The sequence below is a fragment of the Vombatus ursinus genome, unplaced genomic scaffold (genome assembly GCF_900497805.2).
Source record: "Vombatus ursinus unplaced genomic scaffold, bare-nosed wombat genome assembly UNPS02014179.1, whole genome shotgun sequence".
Classification (NCBI taxonomy): Eukaryota; Metazoa; Chordata; class Mammalia; order Diprotodontia; family Vombatidae; genus Vombatus; species Vombatus ursinus.
The window spans coordinates 1,153,468-1,180,019 of record NW_020953957.1 but is presented as its reverse complement, the minus strand read 5'-3'; the positions used below and the strand labels follow the sequence as shown (position 1 = coordinate 1,180,019).

General features: G+C 37.2%; 1 protein-coding gene across 3 annotated transcripts in view; it reads left to right on the top strand.

Annotated features, from left to right (window-relative positions):
- MAGI3 (membrane associated guanylate kinase, WW and PDZ domain containing 3) overlaps window positions 1–26,552 on the top strand; it is a 227,096-nt gene that overhangs the window by 144,315 nt on the left and 56,229 nt on the right. For all 3 annotated transcript variants that reach the window (XM_027860385.1, XM_027860384.1, XM_027860386.1), the window contains exons 6-9: window positions 951–1,030; window positions 12,446–12,503; window positions 20,372–20,466; window positions 23,906–24,094. In XM_027860385.1, coding sequence (XP_027716186.1) covers window positions 951–1,030; window positions 12,446–12,503; window positions 20,372–20,466; window positions 23,906–24,094 — 422 coding nt within the window. The remainder of the gene's footprint in view (window positions 1–950; window positions 1,031–12,445; window positions 12,504–20,371; window positions 20,467–23,905; window positions 24,095–26,552) is intronic.

The following is a 26,552-nucleotide window of genomic DNA, read 5'->3' as shown; positions in this document are numbered from 1 at the left end:
TGTGGTGCTGGTTGGCAGTGGGACCATTTTTGTTTTAGAGGTAGTGTCTAAATGACCTAGTCTGAAGCTTGCTAACTCTGCCCTGTAATTACATTAAATAACACCACTCTCTAGAAGCATCTTTGGGTTACTTTTGATGAAAACAAGAAGGGATGTGCATAGACAGCACATATTTGATTGCTTTGTTTTACTCTTCTGTTTTCTCTTAAAGTTACAACACAGTTAAACCCACGCTCAGTTTGGTGGAATCCTTTGGATTTCTAATTTTACTGCATGTTGAAGAACCAGTCATTCTTTTTAAAAAATATATTTTTATTTATTTTGTTAAACATTTCCCAATTACATTTAAAATTTTTTTCTAATTTTGAGTTCCAGATTCCCTCCCCTGCCCTTGAGAAGACAAGCAGTATGATATCAATTATACATTTGAAGTCATGAAAACATATTTCCATATTAATTATGTTGCAAAAGAAAACATACACAAAAACAAGAAAAGTAAAGTAAAATAAGTATGCTTCAGTCTACACTCAGAGTTCATCCGTTCTCTCAGCCATTCTTTTTTTAGTCAACTCCCTCCCCCGCCTTCTTTCTTCTCTGTGACCTGCGTTCCTAGTGCTATTTATTCAGTGGGACAAGGCCCAGTGTGTGGTGATGAATATCAGCCTACAAATAATTTTGACTGGTAACATGTTTACATAATTCTGCTTTTGACACCACATTCTCCAGAAGAGGCTTCATGTTCTCAGTAGAACCAAAATGGTTAACTTCTTCATTTTTGAAGCTAAGGAAATAGAGACAGTGGGCTTATTGGATCAGAGGCTTCGAATAGAGGTAGTCTGCAGGAAGGAGACAGGCATTCAGACGTTAGGGGCCATTTGTCATGGTATAATTTTGGTTTTGAAATAGTTTTTCTCTCCCTGCTACTTCTGATTGGGATCTTTGTTCTACAGCCACAACACTAAGACAACGACCTGGCTAGATCCCCGTCTCTGTAAAAAAGCAAAGGCGCCAGAAGACTGCGAAGATGGAGGTGAGACAATGTCGAGCTTGTCGTGCTAACACTCCTGCCTTATTGGGATAGATGCCTAATTATACCCACCAAAACGTGGGGAGGGGGACACCAACAGTCAGGCACAGAATGTATATCTTTGGAAGATTTCGTTAAAGAACTTTTATTCTTTCCTCTTGGAATTCTTACAAATGTGTTATCTCACTACATGAGTGAAAATGTGTCTGGCTACTCTTAGAAATCTCTAAATACAAACTTAATGGATGTACTAATATATGTATTTTGTAACTCTCTTTTTCTCTCTGTCTGTGTGTGTTTGAATATACTCATATGTACATACACAGGATATCCCAAAAAGGCTTAGTTCTGTTTTAAGTTCTTAAATCTTAAAATAACACTAAGATTTTTTAAATAACACACACACATTTTTTATCTATCTATCTATCTGTCTATTTATCTTTCCATCTGTAAAGATATATAAATGTGACCTCATCAATGTGGTTATCTCCCTAGTGGTGCAGGACTCATTGCTCTCCATCTTGTCTGTTTCTGGGTACTTCTCTTCCATCTGTGTCTTTAAATCCTCCATAAAGGATCTGGCCATTGTACTGGGGATCTTCTTATAGTGGGTTCAGATTCTCCAGGAGAGAAGAGGCTTATTAATTATTAGACATAGGACTACACATGAAGAAATACCAACAATTAATATTTGCGTACCTGAAAATTTTGTGATCCTAAACATATGTTCTTTTTTTCTGCTTCTGTCACAACCAAAGGGGAACAGCCAAATAAAACTGAGCAACATTTTGTATCTTTGTCCTTTTTGTGGGCTATTGTGGCCAAAAAAAAAATTCATCAACCAGCCTTCTGTTGATATGTAATAATAAGTGAAATTTATTTAGCTTTCAGGTTACAAAGTATTTTACAAATATCATTGGATTTGAGCCTCACAATAACCGTGTAAAGTAGGACATATTGGTATGGTTAAGTTCCCTTTCCATAGATATAGCTAATTAGTATTAGAAGCAGATCTTTCCTGACCCCAAGTCCTAAGCTTTTCCTACTACATTATTCTAGGTACCTAGATGATGTAGTGAATAGAACACGGGACCAGGAATCAGGAAGACCTGTATTTAAATCCTGACACACACTTACTAGCTATGAGACCCTGGGCAAATCACTTAACCTCTGTATGTATCAGTTTCCTCATCTGTGAAATAAGAATGATAATAGCACCTATTTCTCAGAGTTGATATGAAGATAAAATTATTTAATACTTATAAAGTTCTTTATAAACCTCTGTTATTAAACCTTACAGATCTTATTATTTACAAACCTTATTATTGTTAACATATAAATTAATAACATCATAAATTAGGTGTTTGCCAGTATTGCTAATAGCTGACATTTATATAGCTTTTAAGATTTGCAAAGGTGGGAGCCAAGATGGCGGAATGAAAGCAGTGACTTGCTTGAGCTCTCCCCCAAACCCCTCCAAATACCTGTAAAAAATGGCTCTAAACAAATTCTAAAGCAGCAGAGTGCACAAAAAGACAGAGTGAAACAAATTTCCAGCCCAAGACAACCTGGATGGTTGATCAGAAAAGTATATTGCGCCGGGTGGGAGAGGAGCACAGAGCGGTGTGGGCGCGCAGGCCGCAGTGACCCTGGAGCAGGCCTCAGAGGACTGAATCGCGGGCAGATGTGGCAGTTTCCAGACTTCTCAACCCCTGAACGCCAAAGACAACTTAGAAGGTCAGTGGGAAAAGTCAGTGGGAAAAGTCTGTGACTGCGGTGAGAGAGAGAAGCTAGGTCTCAGCCACCAGTCCCGAGCTTAGCTGTTGACGGCTTCCTAAGCTTCCAGCCCACAGACTGAGGGGGAATCAAGTGACTGATCAGAGGGGGATTGCCAGGATCTCTTTGCCAGTGCTGAGACAGGAATCTCTTCCTTTACCCGTGCTTGGATCTGGGTCACAGTTCTGAGCAGCAGTCCTGGGACAAGGAGGAGTGCTGGTGTAGTGGAGCTTGTTTTGGCGGTAGAGAGGAAACACCTCATCCCTTATCATAGTACCTTGGAAGAACTGATAATTTACAGGTCCCAGAATTATCTCTTAAAACAGCTGTACAAACCCCCAAAGCTTGGGACAGTACATTCTCCACATTAGAAGCAGACTCTTAACTTAACAAAGACTTTAAAACTCAAGTAATTGGCTGGGATCATGAGTAAGCAGCACAAAAAGAGTCAGACTATATTATCTTACTTTGGTGACAAAGAAGATTAAAACATACAACCAGAAGACAACAAAGTCAAAGCTCCTACATCCAAAGCCTCTAAGAAAAATATGAATTGGTCCCAGGCCTTGGAAGAGCTCAAAAGGGATTTTAAGAAGCAAGTAAGAGAGGTAGAGTAAAAACTGGGAAGAGAAATGAGAGTCATGCAAGAAAATCATGAAAAACAAGTCAACAGCTTGCTAAAGGAGACCCAAAAAAATACTGAAGAAAATAACACCTTAAAAAATAGCCTAACCCAAATGGCAAAAGAGGTCCAAAAAGCCAATGAGGAGAAGAATGCCCTAAAAAGCAAAACTGGCCAAATGGAAAAGGAAGTCCAAAAGATTACTGAACAAAATACTTCCTTAAAAATTAGAGTAGAGCAATTGGAAGCTAGTGACTTTATGAGAAATCAAGACACTGTAAAACAAATCCAAAAGAATGAAAACTTAGAAAACAATGTGAAATATCTCATTGGAAAAACAACTGACCTGGAAAATAGATCCAGGAGAGAGAATTTAAAAATTATTGGACTATCTGAAAGCCATGATCAAAAAAAGAGCCTAGACATCATCTTTCAAGAAATGATCAAGGAAAACTGCACTGATATTTTAGAACCAGAGGGCAAAATAGAAATTGAAAGAATCCACTGATCTTCTCCTGAAAGAGATCCCCAAAGGAAAACTCCTAGGAATATTATAGTCAAATTCCAGAGTTCCTAGGTCAAGGAGAAAATATTACAAGCAGCCAGAAAGAAACAATTCAAGTATTGTGGAAATACAATCAGGATAACACAAGATTTAGCAGCTTCTACATTAAGGGACCACAGGGCATGGAATATAATATTCCAGAGGGCAAAGGAGATAGGATTACAACCAAGAATCACCTATCCAGCAAACCTGAGTATAATCATGCAGGGGAAAAAATGGTCATTCAGTGAAATAGAGGACTTTCAAGCATTCTTGATGAAAAGAACAGAGCTGAATAGAAAATTTGACTTTCAAATACAAGACTCAAGTGGAACATGAGGAGGTAAACAGGAAATAGAAATCATAAGAGACTTATTAAGGTTGAACTGTTTACATTCCTGCATGGAAAGATGATATCTGTAACTCATGAGACCTTTGTCAGTATCAGGGTAATTGGAGGGAAAAAAATTTTATGTATGTATAGATAGATAGATAGAGGGCACAGGGTGAGTTGAAGATGTAGAATAAATGGGGGGGCAGGATAGGATTAAGGGAAATACAGTTAGTTTTTCACAGCATGTCTACTATGGAAGTGTTTTGTGTAACTGCACATGTGTAACCTATATTGAGTTGCTTGCCTTTTCAATGAGGGTGGGTGGGGAGGGAGGAAGGGAGAAAATTTGGAACCCAAAGTTTTAAAAACACATGTTTAAAAAAAAATGTTTTCATATGCAACTGGGAAATAAGAAATACAGGACATGGGGTACAAAAATCTATCCTGCCCTACAGGAAAATAGAAGGGGAAGGGGTTAAGAGAAGGAGGGGAGAGGTAGAAGGGAAGGCAGACTAGGGGAAGGGGTATTCAGAATGCATGCTATCTTGGGGTGAGGGGAGGGGCAAGATGGGGTGAAAATTTGTAACTCAAAATCTTGTGGAAGCAAATGTTGAAAACTAAAAATAAATAAATTTATTAATAAAAAAAAAAGATTTGCAAAGGTTTACCTGTATCTTAAAATGGTCATGACAGTCAGACCTACAGAAATACACTGCCTCCCTTTCCTATCCATCTACTTGTTCCTCAGCTTCTTGCAATAGGACTTTTAGACCCATCATTCTACAGCTCTCTCAAAGGTCTTAAATCAATCAATACATCAACATTTATTAAATACCTACTATGTTCCAGGCATTGTGCTATGCTCTAGGGATAAAAAAGAGGCAAAAGACAGGCCCTGCCTGCAAAGAGTTGACAATATAATGGGGGAGAGGGAGACAACAAACAAATATATGCAAACAAGTCACATGCAGGATAAATAAGAAATAATTAACAGAGAAAAGGCACTAGAATTAGGAGGGGTTGGGAAAGACTGCCCATAGAAAATGGGCTTTTAGTGAGTACTTAAAGGAAGCCAGGAAAACCAGTAGGCAAAAATGACAAAGCATTCCTGTCAAGGGGGGTAGCCAGAGGAGATGCTGGGAGCCAAGAGATGGAGTGTCTTGATCTCGGAACAGCCAGGAGGCCAGTGTTACTAGATCGAAGAGTATGGGGGCAACATGATCAGATCTGCACTTCAGGAAAATCACTCTAGTGGCTAAATGGAAGATAGATTGGAATGGGAAGAGACGTGTGGCAGGCAGACCCACCAGCAGCCTAATGCAATGAAGTGACAAGGGCCTGCACTAGAGTCAGGGCAGTTTCAGAGAAAAGAAGGGAGTGTGTTCAAGAGATATTGAAAATGTGGCATTGACAGGCCTTGGCAACAGCGTAAATATGGGGATTGAGAGATAGTAAGGAGTCTAGGATGACTCCTAGTTTGGGAGCCTGAGGACTGGGAGTCATCGGAAAATTTGATAATAAGAATACCATATATGCTTCTGGTAGCCTTTGAAGTCACTGCTGAAAATGTTAAACAACACATGTGGAATGATCATTCCCACCTAGAATTGATAGCTAAAATTTAGGATGACAGCCAGAATGTAAAAAGATCTTGACAGGCTAGAATATTATATTGAAACTTGTAAGATGAAATTCATCAGATATAAATGTAAAGTCTTACATTCAGGTTAAAAAATGTCAAAAATAGAAGATGGGGGAGACATGATTGGTCAAAAGTTTTTCCAAAAAATATCTGGAGGTTTTAGCAGTCTGCAAGCTCAATATGTGTTAGCAATGTGATGTGTCATACAAAGAAGTTAATGTGATCTTGGAAGCTCCTAGCTTCCAAGATTAAGGAAGTGATAGTCCCTGTGAACTCTCCCTTGGTCAGACCACATGTGGAAAATTGTGTTTAGTTCTGGGTACCAGTTTTTGAGAAAGACATTAAAAACCACATCGTCCCAAGAAGGGCAGTCAGAATAATGAAAGGCCTTGAATTCATGTCATGCAAGAAGCATTTGAAAGGATTAGGAGTATTTAGCCTGGAGAAGAGAGCAGAGGTAACACGATAGCTACTTTCAAGTTTTAGAAGTACTGTCATGTTGAAGAGGATTCTACTTTGCCCCGAGATCAGAAGCTGCAGAAGCAAATTTGGGTTTGATGTCAAGAAAAACTTGATTAATGATTTTGTTGTTGTTGTAGTTCAGTCATTTCAGTTGTGTCCAACTCTTTGTGACCCCTCTTAAGGTTTTCTTGGCAGAGATACTTACGTGGTTTGCCATTTCCTTCTCTAGCTCATTTTACAGATGAGGAACTGAGGCAGACGGAGTTAAGGGACTTACCCAGGTTCACAAAGCTAGGAAGTGACTGAGGCCAGATTTGAAGTCAGAAGAGGAAGAGGAATCTTCCTGACTCCAGGCCCAGATCTCTGTGCACTATGGTGCCACCTAGCTGCTTGATTAATAATTAGAGGTATCCAAGAGTTGAATGGCCCGCTTTGGAAATAGTGCTTTACTTCTCATTGGAAGATTTCAAGCAGGGGCTGAACGACCATTTCTCGACCATGTTATAGTAGGAATTTCCTTTCAGGTATCAGTTGTGCCCGTTAACCATTGAGTTCCCTTCCAACTCTAAATTCTGTGATTCTGTGACATTGATAAGCTGAAAAGCAGACAGGGGAGTCATGACCTTCATAGTGAGAGGACTTGAGATCGGACCATTGGAGAATGGGCTGAAGGGAAGAGAATGTTTGCCCTAGAGGAGAACAGACTTCTGTTGTTCTTTAACTGCTTGCTAATATTTAAGGTTATTTTTGTCGAACTCCTACCTGGGGGTTGAAGAATTCCAGTGAGGGCAGCCTATTCCACTTTCATTTTTCTTTATATCAAGCCAAAACCTGCCTCCCTGACCATTGTACCCATTACTCTCTTTAAGACCAAGCAGAACCCCTCTAACCTCTTTTCTACATGGCTGCCCCCTTTAGATATTTGAAGACATGTCTTCTCTTCTCCACATCAGCCATCCCCTATTCCTTTAGTCTATCCTCATACTATTTGTTTTCCAGTTCTTTCATTGTCACTTTCACCTCCTTTTAGATATGGTCCAATTTGTCAGTATCTACCCTAAAATGTGATAACCACATTCCTGCCATAGTACACCTGTTCTTGACACTTTTTTTTTTTAGTCTCGACCTGTGATTTCATTGATGTAAGGAGTTCCCCAGTAAAGAAAGTCCTTCTGGCAGTTCAGATTGGCTACTACTCATCAAATTATAGTCTTAGAAATTGCCTAGGACACTTAGAGGTTAAGTGACTTGCCTAAAGTTAAGTCAGTAAGCATTTTTTTAAAGTGCCTCTATGGTACCTGGTACTGTGCTAAGCCCTAGTGATACAAAGAAAGGCAAGAACAACCTCTGTCTTCCAGAAGCTCACAATCTAATGGGATTAGGAACCTTTTGTTATTCAGTCCATTCTGATTCTTCCTGGCCCCATTTGGAGTTTTCTTGGTAAAGGTGGTGGAGTGGTTTGCCATTTCTTTCTCCAGCTCACTTTACAGATGAGGAGCTGAGGCAAACAGGGTTAAATGACTTGCCCAGAGTCACACAACTAGTGAATGTCTGAGGTTATATTAGAGCTCAAGTCTTCCTGACTCCAGGCCTGATGCTATATCCACTCTGCCACCTATATGCCCTATTGTGAGCCTAAGGTATGAACCATTGTGTGTCAGAGGCAGATCTTAAACCCAAGTAGTCCTGACTTGAGGCCAGCTCCCTATGCACTAGTTCATGCAGCTTCTAAATGTTCTTGACCCTGACCTTTCTTTTCTTCTTCCTTTTTTTTTTTTGGTGGCAGTTTTTTAAAACAAATTATACTTTTAAGTTATCAAGCATTTATTTTTAGTTCCTCCCACTTCTTCCCTCATTGACTAAACAAAACCACTATAACAGACATTCATAGGCATGCAGGCAAAATAAATCCCTATATTATCTCTTTCCAAAAATCTGTGTCTGATTTTGCATATTTGTCCGTCACCTCTATCAGGAAGTGGGTAGCATTTTTCATCATCAGCTATCATTGGAATCATGGTTGACCATCGCATTAATCATGAGTTCTTAAATCTTTTAAAATTGTTAGTTTTTAAAATGTTTTTGTTGTTGTTCTCCTGGTTCTCCTCATTTTAGTCTGCATCAGTTCATGCAAGTCTTCCCAGGTTTCTCTGAAACTGCCTAGAGGCAGCTAGGTTTTGCCACTACAAAAAGAGCTGCTATAAATATTTTTGTACGTATAGGATCTTTTCCTCTTTCTTCCATCTCTTTGGAATGCAGACCTAGTACTGGCATCACTTGATCAAAGATATACACCAATTTAATAACTTTTGGGGCACAGTTCCAAATAGCTTTCCAGAATAGCCCAACCAATTCATAGCTCTATCGTATGTGCTTGTTTTCGCATTGCCCTTCCAACATCTGTCATTTTCCTGGGTTTTTTTTTCAACTTTGACAATCTAATGGGTGTGAGGTAGAACTTCAGAATTTCTTTAATTTGCTTTTCTCTAATTATTAGCATTTTGAAGCTATGCTTTTCTTTTCATAGCTTGATTTCATATTTGTTATTTTTAGTGGCCCTGTCACTATTGACTCATTGAGTTCATAGTTTAATAATTCTTAGATCTTTTTCTCACACAGGATAGTGATATGCTGGCCATTCTACTTTTGGATATTTCTAATTATTAAGTAGGCAGCTAGGTGAATAGAGTGCTAGGCCTGAAGTCGGGAAGACTCATCTTCCTGAGTTCAAATCTGGCCTCAGACGTTTACTAGATGTGTGACCCTGGGCAAATCACTTAACCCTGTTTACCTCAGTTTCCTCACCTGTAAAATGAACTGGAGAAGGAAATGGCAAACCCCTCCAGCATCTTTGCCAAGAAAACCCTGAATGGAGTAATGAAGAGTCAGACACAACAAAAAGAACTGAACAACAATAGCAAATTCTTCATGAGTTTGGACTTGGATTATATCCCCTTTCAACCTTTAGTCTATCTTCAAAATGGAAATCATTCCGTTGCTTGATCTTTTCTTTTCTTTTTTGTTTTTTCCATTGCTTGATATTTTCTAGAAGTTCTCATAGCCTTTTTGAAATGTCTTTAAACATTATTCTAATCATTGTAGAACATTCAAGAAAGACTACACTGTTTCCAAATCTGGTCCCTTGTTATCCAGTCTTTTAATACCCTTTATTGGATCAAGACTAGTCTTATGTAAATCTTGGAAAATTTGTCTGGTAACTTAATTAACTTAGATATTTATCTTCATTCAAATAAAAACCATTAGTGTTACTGTTAGATAATTAGTATAAAAGTATTGAGTAGAAAGTTGCTTTACTTACAAACTATCCTTTCTTATGATGACGAGTGTAGTAGAAAGAGTGCTGGGCTTGGGGTCAAGATGGATTTGAGCTTAAATTTTAACCCCTAAAACCAAATGTGTGGCATCATGTACTTTGCATAGCTTCAAGTGTTATAGGAATGTCAGTTATTGCCATTTCAGTGAAAGAACTTAAATTTTAAATACAGCTTAAAGTAGATTGAAACTTGACATCATTTTTCACCTTAGAAAGTTTTAAAAGAATTTAGAAAATGCTATTCTAATGTTTCAAAATAAGAAAGCAAATTGCCCGTCCTTTTGCAGGGAAAAAAATTCTAACTGTTAAAATGAAAATGAAGATTCCCTGATATGCAGGAAATAGCATAGTGTTTGTATCAGGTTTTTATTAATATATTTTGTTTTTAATTAGTCAGTCAGCAAGGCTTTTATTTCCTACTCTGTGCTAGAAATACAGAGATAAATGAGAAACCCTCCCTTCCTTCCAGGAGTTTAATTCTGTTGAAGGAAAGCCAGATATACATGTTTAAGTATACACAAAATAAATACAAAGCAATTTCTGAAGGAAAGCTACTAACACCAGGTGGTACCATGAAAGGTCTCATGTGGAAGATGGAGATCAAGCTGAGTTTTGAAGAAAACAAGAGGTTCTAAGAGGGATGAGGGAGATCCTTGCAGGTGTGGGAGACAGCCAGACATGGAGATAGGGGTTGGAGTGTCAGACAGCAAGAAGGGCTGTCCATCTGGACTAGAGAGTCTAGGAAGGCAGGGATTAATAATGGATAACGAGGTTGGAAAGGGAGGTTGGGGCCAAGTTGGGAAAGCCTTTAGAAATCAAAGGAGTTTGTATTTTATGCTAAAGGCAGCAAAGTGCCATTGGAGCTTATTGAGATCTATCTTTGAGAAAAAGTACGTTAGCAGATGAGTGGAGGATAGTTTGGAGTGGGAAGAGACTTAGGGTTTTTATACCACTTTCATTTCTGAATATTTCCAATCAGTCAATTAAACTGCTATATGTCAGGCACTGTGCTAAGTGCTAGGGATGCAAAATGAGGCAAAAGACAGTCCCTGCTCTCAAGGAGCTCATAATTTGGTGAGGAAGACAACATGCAAACAAATAATTTTGCGTCTGCATATAGATGCAAAATTATTTGTTTGCATGTATATGATAATTAGGAAATAATTAACAGAAAGAAGGCACTGGAATTAAGATGAATTGGAAAAGGCTTCCAGTAGAAGGTGGTATTTCAGTTGGGACTAAATAGGAAGACAGGGAGATCAGTAGGCAAAGCAGAAGAGGAGAGTGGTCCAGGAGTGAGGGATAGCCAGAGAAAATGCCTAGAGAGGAGAGATGCAGTGTCTTGTTTTTCCCTCTCTTTCCCCTCTCCAACTAGTTATCCTTTGTAGTACAGACTTAAAAAAGAAAGGGGAAAAAGCAGTTCAGTAAATCCAAATAATGGTATATGCAACATAGGATAGCTTTTGATAAAAAGTAAACATTCCTTCTGCTTCTGATTAAAATGAACATCTTTTACCCTTTAACTGAAATTTTTGCATGTTGGAAGTCAATCTTCCTTGCTCAGTCTCTGCCCAAATTCCCACCACCTCCCAAAAAATAAGATACGCAGGGCCAGAGTGATTGCCATACTCTGTTTCCTCTACCATTATCCCTTGATAACCTTTCTTCTTTTTAAGTTTATATGATCTAATTATGTCTCCTTCTTCTATCCTTCTTAATTTCTGCTAACTTCTACATCAGTCAGGCACCTTTCTTCATACTTGAGCACCAAAATTCTGATTTTCCTCTTTACCCCATCATCTTCAAATATTCGAAGTAGCTTCTAACAACTTGGCCACACAATTACTGATCTTTGTCAGTTTGTTTCTCCTCTTTGTTAAATTCCTACCTATCTTTTGAAATTCAAGTTAAATATTGTCCTTCCCAGCCCTTCCACTGGTAATGAATTTCCCCTATGATTTGATTCCTATAGTTCCCCATAACCTTTAGCATAGTGACACTTTTCTGTGAAAGTCTCTTATTTACTTATGACATCATGCCATCTCTTTTTATGTACACTGTTAGCTCTTTGTAGGCAGGGACTAAATTTTATGGAAACTGTAGGCTTTCCAGCCAGCTAGCACTTCACATCAGAGTTGGCAAATACTCTGCCCTTGATGGGCCTATTACTTGATAAAAGTTAATTAGTTAATAAGCATGGAAATAAATGTCAGCAAGGCTAAAAGGGCATTTTCTTATAAAACTCCAGTACTTATCAAAAGAGCTATTGCATGATTAGAGTATATAAAAGAGGAAGAGTTTAGAAATGAACATTTTAGCTTCTAGATAGCTATTTCATTTTTTTTTTCACTTTAGATTACCATCTACAAAATGAGGAATAATACTGGTCACCAAAGCTAAAAATTATTTCTGAATGTGAACTAGGGGACAGATTTCTAATTTCTTGTGCCATTATAGAGAAAAAAATTTACACTTTTTCTGATAGTTGGTAATGGATTTTCTTTTACTATCCAATAACAGGTTTTTTTTTCCCCTTTGGAAAATATCTCTCTACCTTTTTTCCTTCCAAAAATCTACTTAGTGAAATCACAAACACATAGATTACAATAATTTCAGAGCATATTTCTTCACATGTGACATGGTTGAAATTTTTTCTATTTAAGTTGAATCTAACATTTCCTTTATCTTTTACTTCTGTTTGCAGAACTTCCCTATGGCTGGGAAAAAATAGAAGACCCCCAGTATGGAACATACTATGTTGAGTAAGTTGCTACAGCAATTATTTATTTGTCCAGTTATTATTTAGTTGGGCATATAACCTTAGAAAGTATTGGATTATGTAATTTCTACTTACATGGCATATCATTCTAAAGGTCTAATAAGGTCATAGTTGATAAAAACATATACATATATTTACATATATATATGTATTTCTCACACAAGTTTTGTTAAAGTGATATTTTAAATACTTGTAATGGGTTGATGGGAAACATCCCAGATAATTAGCAAAAGAGTTGTCACTATTACTATAGACTTTCAATGGCACAATAGTAGGCAAAAAGATAAAAAAATTAGGAAATTGAAATAGGTGTCTTCAGGTATTTAAAAGATTGCCACATGGAAGAGAGATTTTATTTGACTTGGTTTTCTCACTACAGAGAACAGAACTACTGTAGGAACAGTGGATGCAAGTTACAAAAAAGTTAGAGCTATTGAAAAATGGCAAGTGAGTTTCCTCCTCGTTGCAGGTCTTCAGGCTGAGAGTGGATGACCACTTATCAGTCTGTTGTGGTAAGGTTGGACTAAATAGTCTTTGATTGTGAATGTTTTATTGAAAAGTGTCAGAAGCAGAAGTCAGAGGATTCTAGGTTCAAGTACCAGTCCTGGGGCATGTTGCAACCTAACAGAGAAGTAAAGTTGTAGAGAGGGGACTTTGTCAGCTTTCAGGTCCTCTATTATGAAATGTCATCATCATCATCTAAAGACATTCTTCTTTTGTGTAATGATATTCAAATAGAAATAGTCCTGAGATAAGTGACTGTCCTGTGGTTCTTTTATTTTTAACATTCTGAAAACTAAGCACAGGTGGATAAAATAGCTGGTTTTTATAACTGAATAAAAGTATTAGAATGTAAGTTCATCTTCTCAGGGCTTACTGAAAGCATCGTTGCTACATCTCCAATAGCAAATGGGACAACAGGGATGATAAAGACTTGGTCCTGTTCCACATAAATCATGTTTCTTCTGTTAGACCTCTATATTTTGAAAGCTTTTTGTCCCACAGAGCTTGTACATTATGAGTAGTTGGCATGGTCAATTAAAAAAGTGTTCCAGAGTATTCATGGATCTGTGTTTTATCTGGATGTTTATGAGCATAGTTTGATATGTGGTAATGGTCCAGTATCTTTGGGATAAAGACCTAGCATTGGTATTGCTGGATCAAAGGGTATGCACAGTTTTATAGCCTTTTGGGCATAGTTCTAAAGTACTCTCCAGAATGATTGAATCAGTTCACAACTCCACCAACAGTGCATTAGTGTCCCAGTTTTCCCACATCCCCTCCAACATCCAACATTTACCTTTTTGGTCATATTAGCCACTCTGATAAGTGTGAGGTGGTACCTCAGAGTTATTTTAATTTGTATTTCTCTATCAGTAGTGATTTAGAGCATTTTTTCACATGATTATAGTTTTAATTTCTTTGTCTGAAAGCTGCCTGTTCGTATCCTTTAACCATTTATCAAACTAATAAACTTCTGGCGAATAATCCTAGCTATCAGGACATAACTTGTTAGATATTCAGTAAATATTTGCAGCCTGTAGGTACATGTTGCTCAATTTCTATCTTTTCCCTAAGGATAAACCTTCTCTAATTTCTGATGGTGATGTAATAGTAATAATAATATTAGTTATAACAACTGTCATTCTCATTTTCAGTGGATTTCAGATAGAAATGGTCTTGGGACAAAGTCCCCTATCCTGCTATTATTCTTTTATATTTATATTACAAAAATAGATAAACCAACCTGATTTTTGTAATTGAATAAAAATATTAGGATGTAAACTCATCCTTTGTAGACTTTGAATTATTGTTATCATTATTATTTCCTTTAAGGAGTTAGACAAGGAAGGTTTGGTATTAATACTTTAAAATTCTTTTTAAAAAATTCTTATGTGGCTGTCCTGATTACTTTAAAGGACGTGTATGTTATAACTAAACCTCCACTAACATTGGTTGAGTGCAATAGGCTAGTGTCAGAGATCTTAGCTAGTACTCTTTACTTGTTATTCATTCATTGCAGCATTGCCATACCTCTTATAGGTGGTGTATTTGCAAATGGCGATGTTTCTTCTGCAGTTAGCCTTTAAACCTATGCTCTAGAGCTGAAGTATCTACATATCAGGCGCATATATTCAGCTTAAGCACAAACATTTGCACCAGCCTTGAAACTAGGTTGCAGAGCCTGGGATTTTGGTTGCAAAAGCAAATTCAGCAGTGTCATTAATAGCTGGAAAAATAGGGAATCAAACAATATTGGATCTTTCCTTTTCCTCTTTTATTACTTCTCTCCTTTGCTGATATTTAACTTTGTTGAATACAAGTGTTTATGCATACATACATACATACATACATACATATATACATGCAACTAAAAGGACCCACATCTCCTACTTTCATATTCTATATATTGTGCTGGACAAATATATTATCTGAAGTTATTTAAAAGAGATTTCTGGATGAAGTCTTAAGAAATCATCAAAATTTTTGTCAAAAATCAAAAATTTTAGCTGGAAAAAGTCTTTGAATAGGGCTTAACAAACTATGGGCACAGGGTTGCCATAGTGCTTAACTATTTTATCATGGAATGCAGGCAGTCTTAGTCCTTTATTCTTTAACATTTGTTTGTTGAATTCTTCATATTATAGCCAACATTATATTAATGTATTTCCTTCTTCCCTTTAGTGTACATTTTCATATTTTTAAAATAACTTAGAAGCTCAAGGTATCAACCATCACTGTTCAGTCTAGGCAACAGTAGAGATTTGCCTAGAAATTTGTCAGATTTTTAAGCCTCCATTTTATCTTAGGCTTTGTTTCTTGGCTCTACAAAGTGGGAATTATAGTAATGAAAAATGAACAAGATGGTCAGAAGGTCAGCAGTTAATATTTATTTAGTGCTTACTATGTGTCAAGAACTGGGCTAAGTGCTGGAGATTCAAAGAAAGGCCAAAACAATCCTTTCCCACAAGGAACTCACATTCTAATGAGGGAGGCAACATCCAAACAAGTGTACAAACAAGGTATCGACAGGGTAAATTAGAGCTAGTCTCAGAGGGAAGGCACTAGCATTAAGGGGACTTGCAGAAAATGAGATTTTTCGATGAGACTCAGAGGAAGCCAGCAGACAAAGATAGCAGAGGGAGTACATTCCAGAAATGTTGGACAGGGTGAAGGGATAGAGTGTCCTGTGCAAGGAAAAGCAGAACGTTTATGGAAGAAACCAAAGTGTAAGAAGACTGAAAAGGTGGGAAAGGGCCAGGTTGTAAAGCCACACAAAGAATTTTATATTTGATCCTGGAGATAATAGAGAGTCAGTGGAGTGTGGATAGAGGGGGGCAATATGGTCAGATCTGTGCTTTAGGAAGATCACTATGGCAGCAGAGTGGAGGCTGGACTGAAATGGGGAGAGACATGAGGCAGAGGAAACTCAACCAAGGGTCATTACAATAGTCCAGACATGAGATGATAAGGGGCCTTCACTTGAGCAGTGACAGTGTTGGGGAAAGAAAGGTCTGTGTACAAGAGATGTTGCAAAGGTGGGCTTGACAGTACTTGGTAAGAGATTGGCTGTGGTGGGTGAAAAAGACTGAGGAATCAAAAGCGTTACCTAGAGTGTGAGCCTGGATGACTAGTAAGATTTGGTGGTTCCCTCTACAGTGATAGTGAAATTTGGAAAAAAGGAGCACCAGTGGGGAAAGATAACGAGTTCCCTTGGCACTTAGTGAGTTTAAGATGTCTATAGGACATCCAATTTTAAATGTCTAATAGACGGTTGGAGATAGGAGACGTTAGGACTGGATAAGTAGATTTTTCTCTTCTCCATATAGCCCAAGAAGTATCCTTGGCTGAAATGTTCAGCTCCCTCTTTGAGCTTTTCCAGATGAACCTTGGACACCCTACTTTGGTCCCTTGTTCATTAGAAATGAGAAATTGCTGCCTATATGCTGCCCTCTTTTTCTATGAAAGCTGATCATATGTCTGACATTAGATGAATTTGGGGAATGTTTCCTATCAGTCCATTAATAAGCAGTTATTAAATACCTACCATGGGCCAGGTGGTCTGCTAGATTCTGGGGAATACAGATACAAAAAAATGAAACAGCCCCTATTTTCAAGCAGCTTACTTTCTATTGGAAAGGTAACGTGTACACAGATAAGTATATACAGAATAAATACCAAATAAATTCAAGATAATTAATACAAGGTAAATATAAAGAAAAGGAATCATGTCATAGAGGATAAACCCTCGACTTGGAATCAAGAGAGCCTGGGTTCAAATAATACCTCAGATATCTAATACCTCTCTTACCGTGGACAAGTCCCTTAACCACTTTCTGTCTCAGTTTCCTCATCTGTGAAATGGGGAAATGTGAAATGGTCTTTAAGGTCCCTTCCAGCTCAAAATCTATGATCTTATGAAAATATGTTGACCCATGATATAAGTGTCTTCTCTTCAGCCTCCATCATTTCAATGATGTTGGACTCTTCAGCCTTAAAAAGTTGGGTAATTTGCTAAAACTCAGAATCAGATTAAGATGTAGAGGAAGGAAGGAAGGAAGAAGGGAGAGGGAGGAAGGAAGAAAGATTGATTAAAACTCAGGGGTGGGGAACCTGCGGCCTCGAGGCCACATGTGGCCCTCTAGGTCCTCAAGTGCAGCCTTTTGACTGAGTCCAAATTTTACAGAACAAGTCCTTTTATTAAGGGAATTTGTTCTGTGAAGTTTGAATCCAGTCAAAGTGTGCTGCACTTGAGGACCTAGAGGGCCACATGTGGCTTCAAGGCTGCAGGTTCCCCACCCCTGGATTAAGTACTAAACCAGGTACTGTGCTAGCACAAGGAATACAGATACAAGCAAGAAAAATAGTCCCTGAACTCACAGTGCTTACATTTTAATCAAGAAAGAAAACACATAAGATAGTGCTGGAAAACTGGCCCAAGGCAAGGCCAACAAGGAGTCTGGGGACCTGGGGAGTTATGAGTTGAACCAGGTTTTGGAGTAAGTATGGCTGGCCAGGGTGCTTAAGTTTGGAGACATGCTTACCAATGAAGAGCTGGATCTAGAACCCATATCTCCTGTCTGCTTATGTAGTGCTCTCTTCATTATACCACAAGTTAAAGAATTAATTATATAACTTAACAGTTTGAAAGTCATTATCCTCTATAAGGAGAGTGCTAATTTTTATGACTTTCTGGTATAGTAATGTGAAATAATGTAGTGACATTTTTTTGTTTGAAATTTTGTTTAAGGAAATTTTGATCCATTTAGAATTCAGAGGTTCTTCTTTTAGTCTAGTGATTTTTTATTTTTAAAATTTTTAAATGCATTTTTTAAAAAATGCATTAAAATCCAAATGTAAGGTAACAATAATTCTGCTATAAATTTCAGTACAATTTATTAAAGAGATCAAAGCTTTTGCCCATTTAAAATCCTAGACTGGAGAGCTACTAGGTGACACAGTGGATAGAGCACCGGCTCTGGAGTGAGGAGGACCTGAGTTCAAATTTGGCCTCAGGTGCTTGACACTTACTAGCTGTGTGACCCCAGGCAAGTCACTTAACCCCATTGCCGAGCCAAAAAAAAAAAAAATCCTAGACTGAATGATATGGTTTCCATTAAGAAAAAATAATAATTTTGAAGTAAATTTAGGGACATTCCTGAGGTGACCAACCTCCTTCCTCTATTTATTTTGACAGAGCTTGAAATGACTGAAAGTGAACACAGCGACATGATTGTACATGATTTCTAGGACAAGCTTATATTAAAGAGGGTAATTTATTAAATCAAGAAAGTGCAACTTGTACTCAGAGTGTACATGTTAGTATGGAGTCAACTGAGCTGTGGAGCTTGTTGGCTTGATGCCCAGATTAGTTAGGTTTTCAACCACAAACCTGGTAATCTATAGTTAGCTTATGGACGGAGATTGAAAAGATCTTATTTAAATGGCTACTCCATGGTGCTATTAGTTGTCAAACCAGATGGCGCCGTGATTGTTATTGGCAGGGTTACTGAAGTAGGAATCCAATTGCATTGTCACTTTTTACTGGTGCATAGAGCATAGGGCCCTGAAAACGAGTAATTCATTTCTAAAAAGATTGCTGTAAAAGCTTTACAAGTTCTTCATAAAAAATGCTGCTATTTTTAGAAATGTAACTTTGACATAAGATTTTTTTCTGTAGTGGAAATGTAGCACATAATTTGATGTGCCTATGTTTTTACAAGTGGATTTGAGCAAATGATAAGATACCACATTTAGAATACTTGTATCTTAATGATATTTCAGTAGCTCTAATTCTACATGAGATCATAATTATGTTTCTTGGATAAATTTAAACTTCCTTTTTGACAAAGCATTTTATGCATTAAAAAAAGAAAACATATGTAGTGAAAATGACACCTGAAAATTATATATTGTAGAAAGAGGTTTTTTGAAAATAGTAAACATTTAAAATCATGTTTTTATTTCTGTTTAATTTGATTTATAACTCTGATCGATAGTATTCTTCAGTACTACTTGTTATTCCTAGTATTATGTGAAAATTCCATGAACCATTCAATGCTAAAAGGAAAAGAGTTTATTTATCCCTGGTAAAATTATTTTAATGTAAGGAAAATACAGTCAATCATATTGTGTTCTTAACTAGAGTTTCTAACTCCTTTGGCTCAAGTATTTGCAGAAAGGTGATTACTCATTTGCATGTTCCTACTCTGTTCTCCCACACCTCATCAAAGGTGTAAATACAAATTACTACTTTTTGTATTCTGAAGCTTCCTTTGGTGAAGTGAATTATTCTCACTCCAAAGGGACTTCAGGCTCTTTCCAAACAGGTTTTTTTCTTTGATGAATGTCTGCTTCTACTATAAAAGGATATTCAAAAGAAGGTCTCTCCATTAAATTCTCATGTCTTATAAATAAAATAGCAATACCTAATTTAGCCCTGGCATTTTTAATTTTAAGGGGGTTGAGGGAAGGGTATTTCATTTAATTCAGTGGATAAAATATACGTAGTATATCTTTGAGCTGAAGCAAAATCACATCCTAAAGAATATCTGACATTCTTACAAGTCTGAAGCTTAGCAACCATATGTGCTCAGGAGCTAAGACGTGCGCAGCAGTGAAGGCTAACATCCCAATCCCATCTGTGACTTTACTTAGGGTTTTTTGTGTTCTTAGCCTCATAGTGTCACAGATAAAGAATTGAAGTCATCTAGTCCAAACCCTTTATTTTACATAATGAGGAAACTGAGACACAGAGGTTATAAGAAGGGCCCCAAGTCCCGCAGGTATTAAGTGGTAGATTTGGAATTGGAAGTGGCAGGTGGTGTATGACTCCATGCCCAGCATTTTCCTGGGTTTACTGCAGAATGGAAGAGAAGTTGTTTGTACCTTTTTATGCAGGTTTGTCAGCTTCAGATTCTGAAACTATTTTATGCTTTATCTTATGATTTGATGATAGTTATAGCTCATTGCTAATCTCTCTTCAGGTTAAAATACAATTTACTAGAAAGCATACCACTTGGATTGTAATGTATTGTAATAAAACTTTAAAGTACTAGAATATCATTCCCATTGTTTCTGCAGTAGTCTTATGCTGACAAAAGGTGTTAATAGCTTTGAAATAGAAGTTTGTGTGTATGTATGTATGCGTGTTATGTATGTATATAAATTTACCATAGGATCAGAGTCTGTTTCATACCTTGAAGGGCCAATTTCCTTTGCTTTGTGTCATAGTCATTGTTTAAAAGGATAAAGTAACACCCTAACTTAGGTTTTATTAACTTTATTTTAAACAAAAGCATATTAATATTTTATCTGGAATTGAAATACATATTTCTCTAAATGTTACAGTCACATTAACCAGAAAACCCAGTTTGAAAATCCAGTGGTGGAAGCCAAGAGGAAAAAGCAGTTAGGACAGGCTGATGTTGGTTCCTCAAAGCAAGGTACAACCTACATTCTTTTCCCTCATAAAAAGACCTTATAGATTATGTTGAATTACCGCCTAAGTGATCTTGGTTTAATTGTTTTCTTTTTTGGGGGGGATATTGCATCTTCTTTTGTTTGTTTGCTGCAACTTAGAAATTCAAATGTTCAGTGTATCAGTTTCTTGATCTACTGATAAGGGATACTGAATTATGAGGAAACACAGAAGAACATTTTGAAAATACCAAGGTTTTCTGATGCTGCTGATAATAAATATACAATTAGTATTCCTTTTTATTGGGAGGGAGATGTTGGAGCTTTATTTATATCTTATTAACTGTTATATATAATGTGATCAGGTCAGTGTTGGCTCTACAATTGACATATGGGCCCTGAAATTAATTGCTTGCTTCTGTTGTCTGTAACCCAAATGGGGTCATGATGTCAAAAGTATGAATCCTGGCAAAATAATACTAAAAAATTTCATTTATCTATGCAGTAATGCTGTAGTCACACAGAAAGCTCCCTGCTGCCACTACAGGAGTACTAGATATTAGTGTACTTTTCCTTTATATTATTGTAGTTGTTTTGTGTATGTCTTTCTTGAGGTTTGCTTACTTTACTTTAGATCAGTTTTGGTAGATATTTACAATGTTTCTCTGAATTTCTCATTTGTTATTCATATGCATGAACCATTCCCTAATCAGTGAACACTAACTTGCTGTCTGGTTCTTTGCCACCAGAAATGTTTTATCATGAATATTTAGTATATATAAGAACTTTATGTTTTTGACCTCCTGGGGACCCAAAAGGAAGATCCTGTGGGTCAAAGGATATGAAGTTTAGTGACTTTTCCTCACAGTTCTTTCACATAGCTTAACAACAGAGTTTTACAGAATGGTTGGACCAATTCATAGCTCTGCCATCAGTGTATAGGTGTTCTTGTCTTATGGCAGTATTCTCCAGCATTGATTATCTCCATCTTTTGTCATCTCTGCCAATTCCCTGGATTTAGAGTAAAGTCTCAAGAGTTATTTTAATTTGCACTTCTGTTATTGTTAGTGTTTTGGGCCAGTCTTTTGTATGATTATTGACAGATGGCAATTCTCTTTGTCCATTGATTTATTGGGGAATATTCAGCATATAAAACATTTTCACTTTGCCTGTGTATGCCCAGTGTTTAACAGTGATTGGCATAGAATGTACATTTAATAAGTGCCTATTAATTGATTCACTACCTCTTGGGACTTTTATATTTAGGTTGGCTTACTATATATCTTGAATGTCAGGCTTTTGTCAGAAATGCTTGGGTTTTTTCCTCCTTGAAATTTTTGAAATGTTTAAATAACAAGCATTTTTTTTATTCTGTCTCATGTCCCTCCTCCCATTAAGCATTATTTTTTAAAAATCCCTTACTAAATATTTACATAGTCTAGTAAAACAAATTCCCACATTAGCCTTGTCAGAAAATGCATGTTTCTTTCTTCATTTGAAATTTATCACATTTCTGTCAAAAGGTTAATGTCAAGCTTCATATTCTTTATTGGGACATTGAATATTATAACTTCAGCATTTCAGCAACAGTCCAGGCTTCAGATCAGTAAGCTTTCAGTCTTCCCAGAGTGGCATGATCTAGGGCAAAGTCTGATTGCTGCCCACCCTGTTCTGAGCTTTGCAAGTTCCTGACCTGGTTTGGGTCTGAGCCGCAGGCTTATGGGATTGCCCTGTTTGTAGACTGTTGTTGGATTCACCGGTTATCAGTCAGCCGGAAAGCTCTGCTGGTTCAAAGTGACAGAACTCTAGGCTTCCCTTTGGTCTGGGATTCCTGCCCTATTTATTCCTCTGCAGGTTTCAGACCGGGCTAGAAATTGGAACTGAAATCCTCTTCTGCTTCTGAAGTCTAAGCCACACAGCAGCTGCTTACTTCTGAACTTGCTCCCTTCTTGGTACAGTTATGGGGTTGGTGACCACTTCTCACTCTGCCACCCTGGATCCAGAACTGGGTTGTAAGCAGACCTGACTGTTGGTACCTGTTCCTGTCCCCTACACAAGTGTAGGTCCCTCTGCTGGAGCAAGGACTACTTCTCACCCTGGTACACAGCCTCAAGGCTGCTCTAGACTGCTCTGTGTGGCGTGCTCCTGACCAGACCTTGTCCATAGTGTCTGCCTGCCAGGCCAACTTGGGTCATAAAAATGACTCAGTCTGATTTTTTTTTCCCTTAGATGTCTCATTCAGGATTTGGTCTTGTGCGTTTTCTTGTTCTGTTTGGAGGAGTTTGGGGGGTGGAGGGAGGGAGAGAAAGAGCAGCTCTTGTATTTCTTGCTGCTCTGCCATCTTGACCCTCCCCTCTAGTACAATTCTATTTGCAGCACCCAAGCCATTTCCTTGAACCCAAGGTACATCATTCCATCCCTGCTTTCTGTGCTTTTGTGTATATAATCCTCCATGCCGGTAATCCACTCACACCTCATCTCCACCTCTTAGAATCCCTGTCTTTTTTCAAAGCTCGTCTCAAGCGCCATTTCTTATAAGAAGAAACTTAGAAGAAGAAACTAACTATGACTGCCTCACCTCCAAAATTACCTTTCATTTATTTTGTATAAAATTTGTATTTACTCATATGTTGTTTCTCCTGAAAGAATATAAACCATTTGAAGATAGATACTATCTTGTTTTTGTCTTTGTACCCTCAGCACTATTTGTAAGTGCCTGGCTCATTAAGTGTTTAATAAATCCTTGTTGATTGAATGATTTTTTTTTTGAACACCAGTATTCTTCAAGTGATTTTGTTTGGCTATAAATCATAGACAGGTACAATCTCTGAAGAATTAAAATTGAGGATCAGCAAGATAGCAAAGGAGAGATGCTTGATGGGCATAAGCAGGCCATAACACCCTACAAGTGAGGAGTTACTCAGCATAAGTGTTGTAAAGCATGTCTTTACATGTGTCCAGGAAAAAGTAGGTGTCATGTTGTGAGTACAGAGACAGCCAGTGGGAAGCCCACAAGTTTTATTAGCACTGATATTCATATAATTTGAAGAGAATCCTAGAAGTACCTCCTTCCCCACCCCACCACCACGTTGGCAAATTTATGGGAAGGTTTGGATAGTAGGTACAGAGGGTGAGAAAACACTGTCTATATCATTGAAAAGAATATCCATATCAGTGAAATCACAGATCACTGGATTATTCTTATACCGTAGGAATCCATCAAATGAGAAGTTGTACATTAACCAAACTTGTTCTTTTAACAAATGTCTAATTACCTCTAACTTTTTGTTCATAAACATTAAATTCTCTATGTTGTTAAATATTAGATATTATCTTTTTCCCCCATTTCCTTCTATTGCGATACATTTCATTTTTTTTATAGACAGCCTGAATGGCTTACCTTTTTGCCTGCTGAGTCTGTTGTCATGTCTTGGATTTGCAAACCCGTTCTTCTTTTTGATATAGATGTAGAGAAGTCACACTTCACTCGAGACCCTTCCCAGCTTAAAGGTGTACTCATACGAGCATCTTTGAAAAAAAGCACCATGGGATTTGGTTTTACCATCATTGGTGGAGATCGACCTGATGAGTTTCTTCAAGTGAAGAATGTTCTCAAAGATGGCCCAGCTGCTCAAGATGGAAAAATTGCACCAGGTAACAAATTTCTGTATACTGCTTTAACAGAAGAGTTGTTCAATAAATTACAGGTAGAGTTGAGACTGGCTATTTTTTATTTTTTTATTTTTTTTTACAAAAAAATAGTATCTGAAACCACTTGGAGGAAAAAGGTAATTTGGAAATTTTGTGAATAATGTTTGTAATTTCTTTGTTGTTACTGAGTTGTTTCAGCCATATCTGACTCTCTTGTGACCCTGTTTGGGATTTTCTTGGCAAAGATACTGGAGTGGTTTGCCAACTTCTCCAGCTCATTTTACAGATGAGGAACTGAGGCAAACAGGGTTAAATGACTTGCCCAAGATCACACAGCTAGTGAGTGTATGAAATTGGATTTGAACTCAGATATATCCACTGTGCCTCCGAGCTGTCCTCACTCTTCCAGCAGAATGTAGTTACAAAGGTCACTGTATAGCTCAGTCAGAAAGTTTGTTCATACAATTTTTCATGTATCTTGAGGGTTGTCAAAAATTCACCAGTCTTCATTCTTAATGGAAGGATGAATTTAACTGTGTGATGAGCCATGTTTTATTGTCTGGACCAGTAATTTCATCAGCATTGAGAACTGCAACTGGTTTATAACTGAAAAGTCTTAGAGAATTGCTTGGGGTTCTGAGAGGAATTATGTTTGCCCCGTAGGCATTCACTTAGTGTTTCTGTGAGGAACAATATAGCCAAGATCTTGGTAACTCCCGGTCTTGCCCGCTCTCCACTGCCACACTGCCTCTCTGATAAGGTGATTAGACCAGAAAATCTCTACAATGCCTTTCTTCTGTAATATCTATGATTCTATGATATTACTGATATGCCACAAATCGCTTTATGATAATTCCTATTATAGTACCACCTTTCACACTTTTGTGTCTCTTCAGAATGATTAGCTTATTATAGATTTTTAAAAGGGAAACTTTTATCTTAGAAACAGACAAAAATTCTGTAGTTCTTAGTGTAACTGTTTAAGCATGAGATAAGTTGCCTATTCCTTGTCTAGACTTTGTTGCTTTGGCTATTTGACATTTTTTTTTAATTTTGACATTTTTTAAAAGTGTATTTGGGTCTTTCAGACTGCTTATTCATGATGAAGGAGTTTTAAAGTGATTTTTTTTTCCTTTGAAAGTTTTAATGTAATGTTTAAGTTGTTTCTTGTTGTGTTCTCCTAACTTTCTTATGGATTCCTGTTTCACAAATAGTGTGAATGTAATTGCACAGCTAGATTGTTTGATTAATAGACTTCTTTTGCTATGCTGAGGTACGTTAGTGTTGCATTAGAATATTATTTACAGATTATCATGTGCCCTTCTGAAAAACTGATGGGATTGACAAGAAAAAACAACATGTAAGTATTGGCAAAAGCAAACACAACTTTTTTTTAAACAGGAGGAAAAGCTATATCTAAATAAAATCTGACAAATCCAGGATTATTCCTGCAGCCCCTGTCTGCTTATAGGTTAGCAGTTTGATTGCTAGATTCACTGGCCCTTAACAAGCATCAACTGGGATTCTTTTATAGCTATTTTAGACATAATTCAAAGAAAAATTTATAAATATAAATAAGGATATAAACATGTGGTATTCTTAACTATTTTCATCATCCAGCATCATAAATAACTATTGAGAACAATCAGAATTGCTTTTTCAGGTCTCAGTTTTGTCTTTGCCTTTCCATATTTTGATTGTGAAACAAATCCATTAGCTCCTGACTGTCTTCCTACAATGTCACAATATCGATTCAGATTTGTCTGAACTGCACAAGCCATCCTGGCATCGCATTAAAGTACTCCCGTGAACATTCTGCAAGCTTTTACCAGGGAAAACAATGCCTCAACTGTTGTTTCTACGTAGTCCAGGTTTCTGCCTCTCATTAGGTCATTACAACCAAATTTCCATGAAGTAACATTTGTTTGAAGACTATTCATGTTGACCTTAAAAAGCATAAATGTAACTAGAACAAATTTGAGCACCTTGATTGGGAGAATAACCTTTTAAATAATCACCTTCAAATTTAAGGAGAAAAAAAGCAAATGGATGAGATCACACAAATAAATAAGAGAGATCAGGTCTACATAAAAGAATCCCAACTGATGCATGTCAAGGGCTAGTGAATCCAGCAATCAAACTGCTTTTACCTATATAAGATAAGGACTGCAGGAATGATCCTGGATTTGTCAGATTTTGTTTAGAAGACTTTTCCTCCTGTTTAAAAAAATATTGTGTTTGCTTTTGCCAATATTTATATATTGGTTTTTTTTTCATTTGAAGCCCAAGTTATGTGCAGTGAGTGAAGATCTATTAAAGATTTAATGATTCACTTTCAATAAAATTCTTAATCATACCCTAAAGGTGGAACATACTAAAGGAAAATATAGTCTATAGATAATAAATCATTCTGAAAATCAGATACTCAGTTATAGCCATACTGGTCACTGAATTTCTGGAT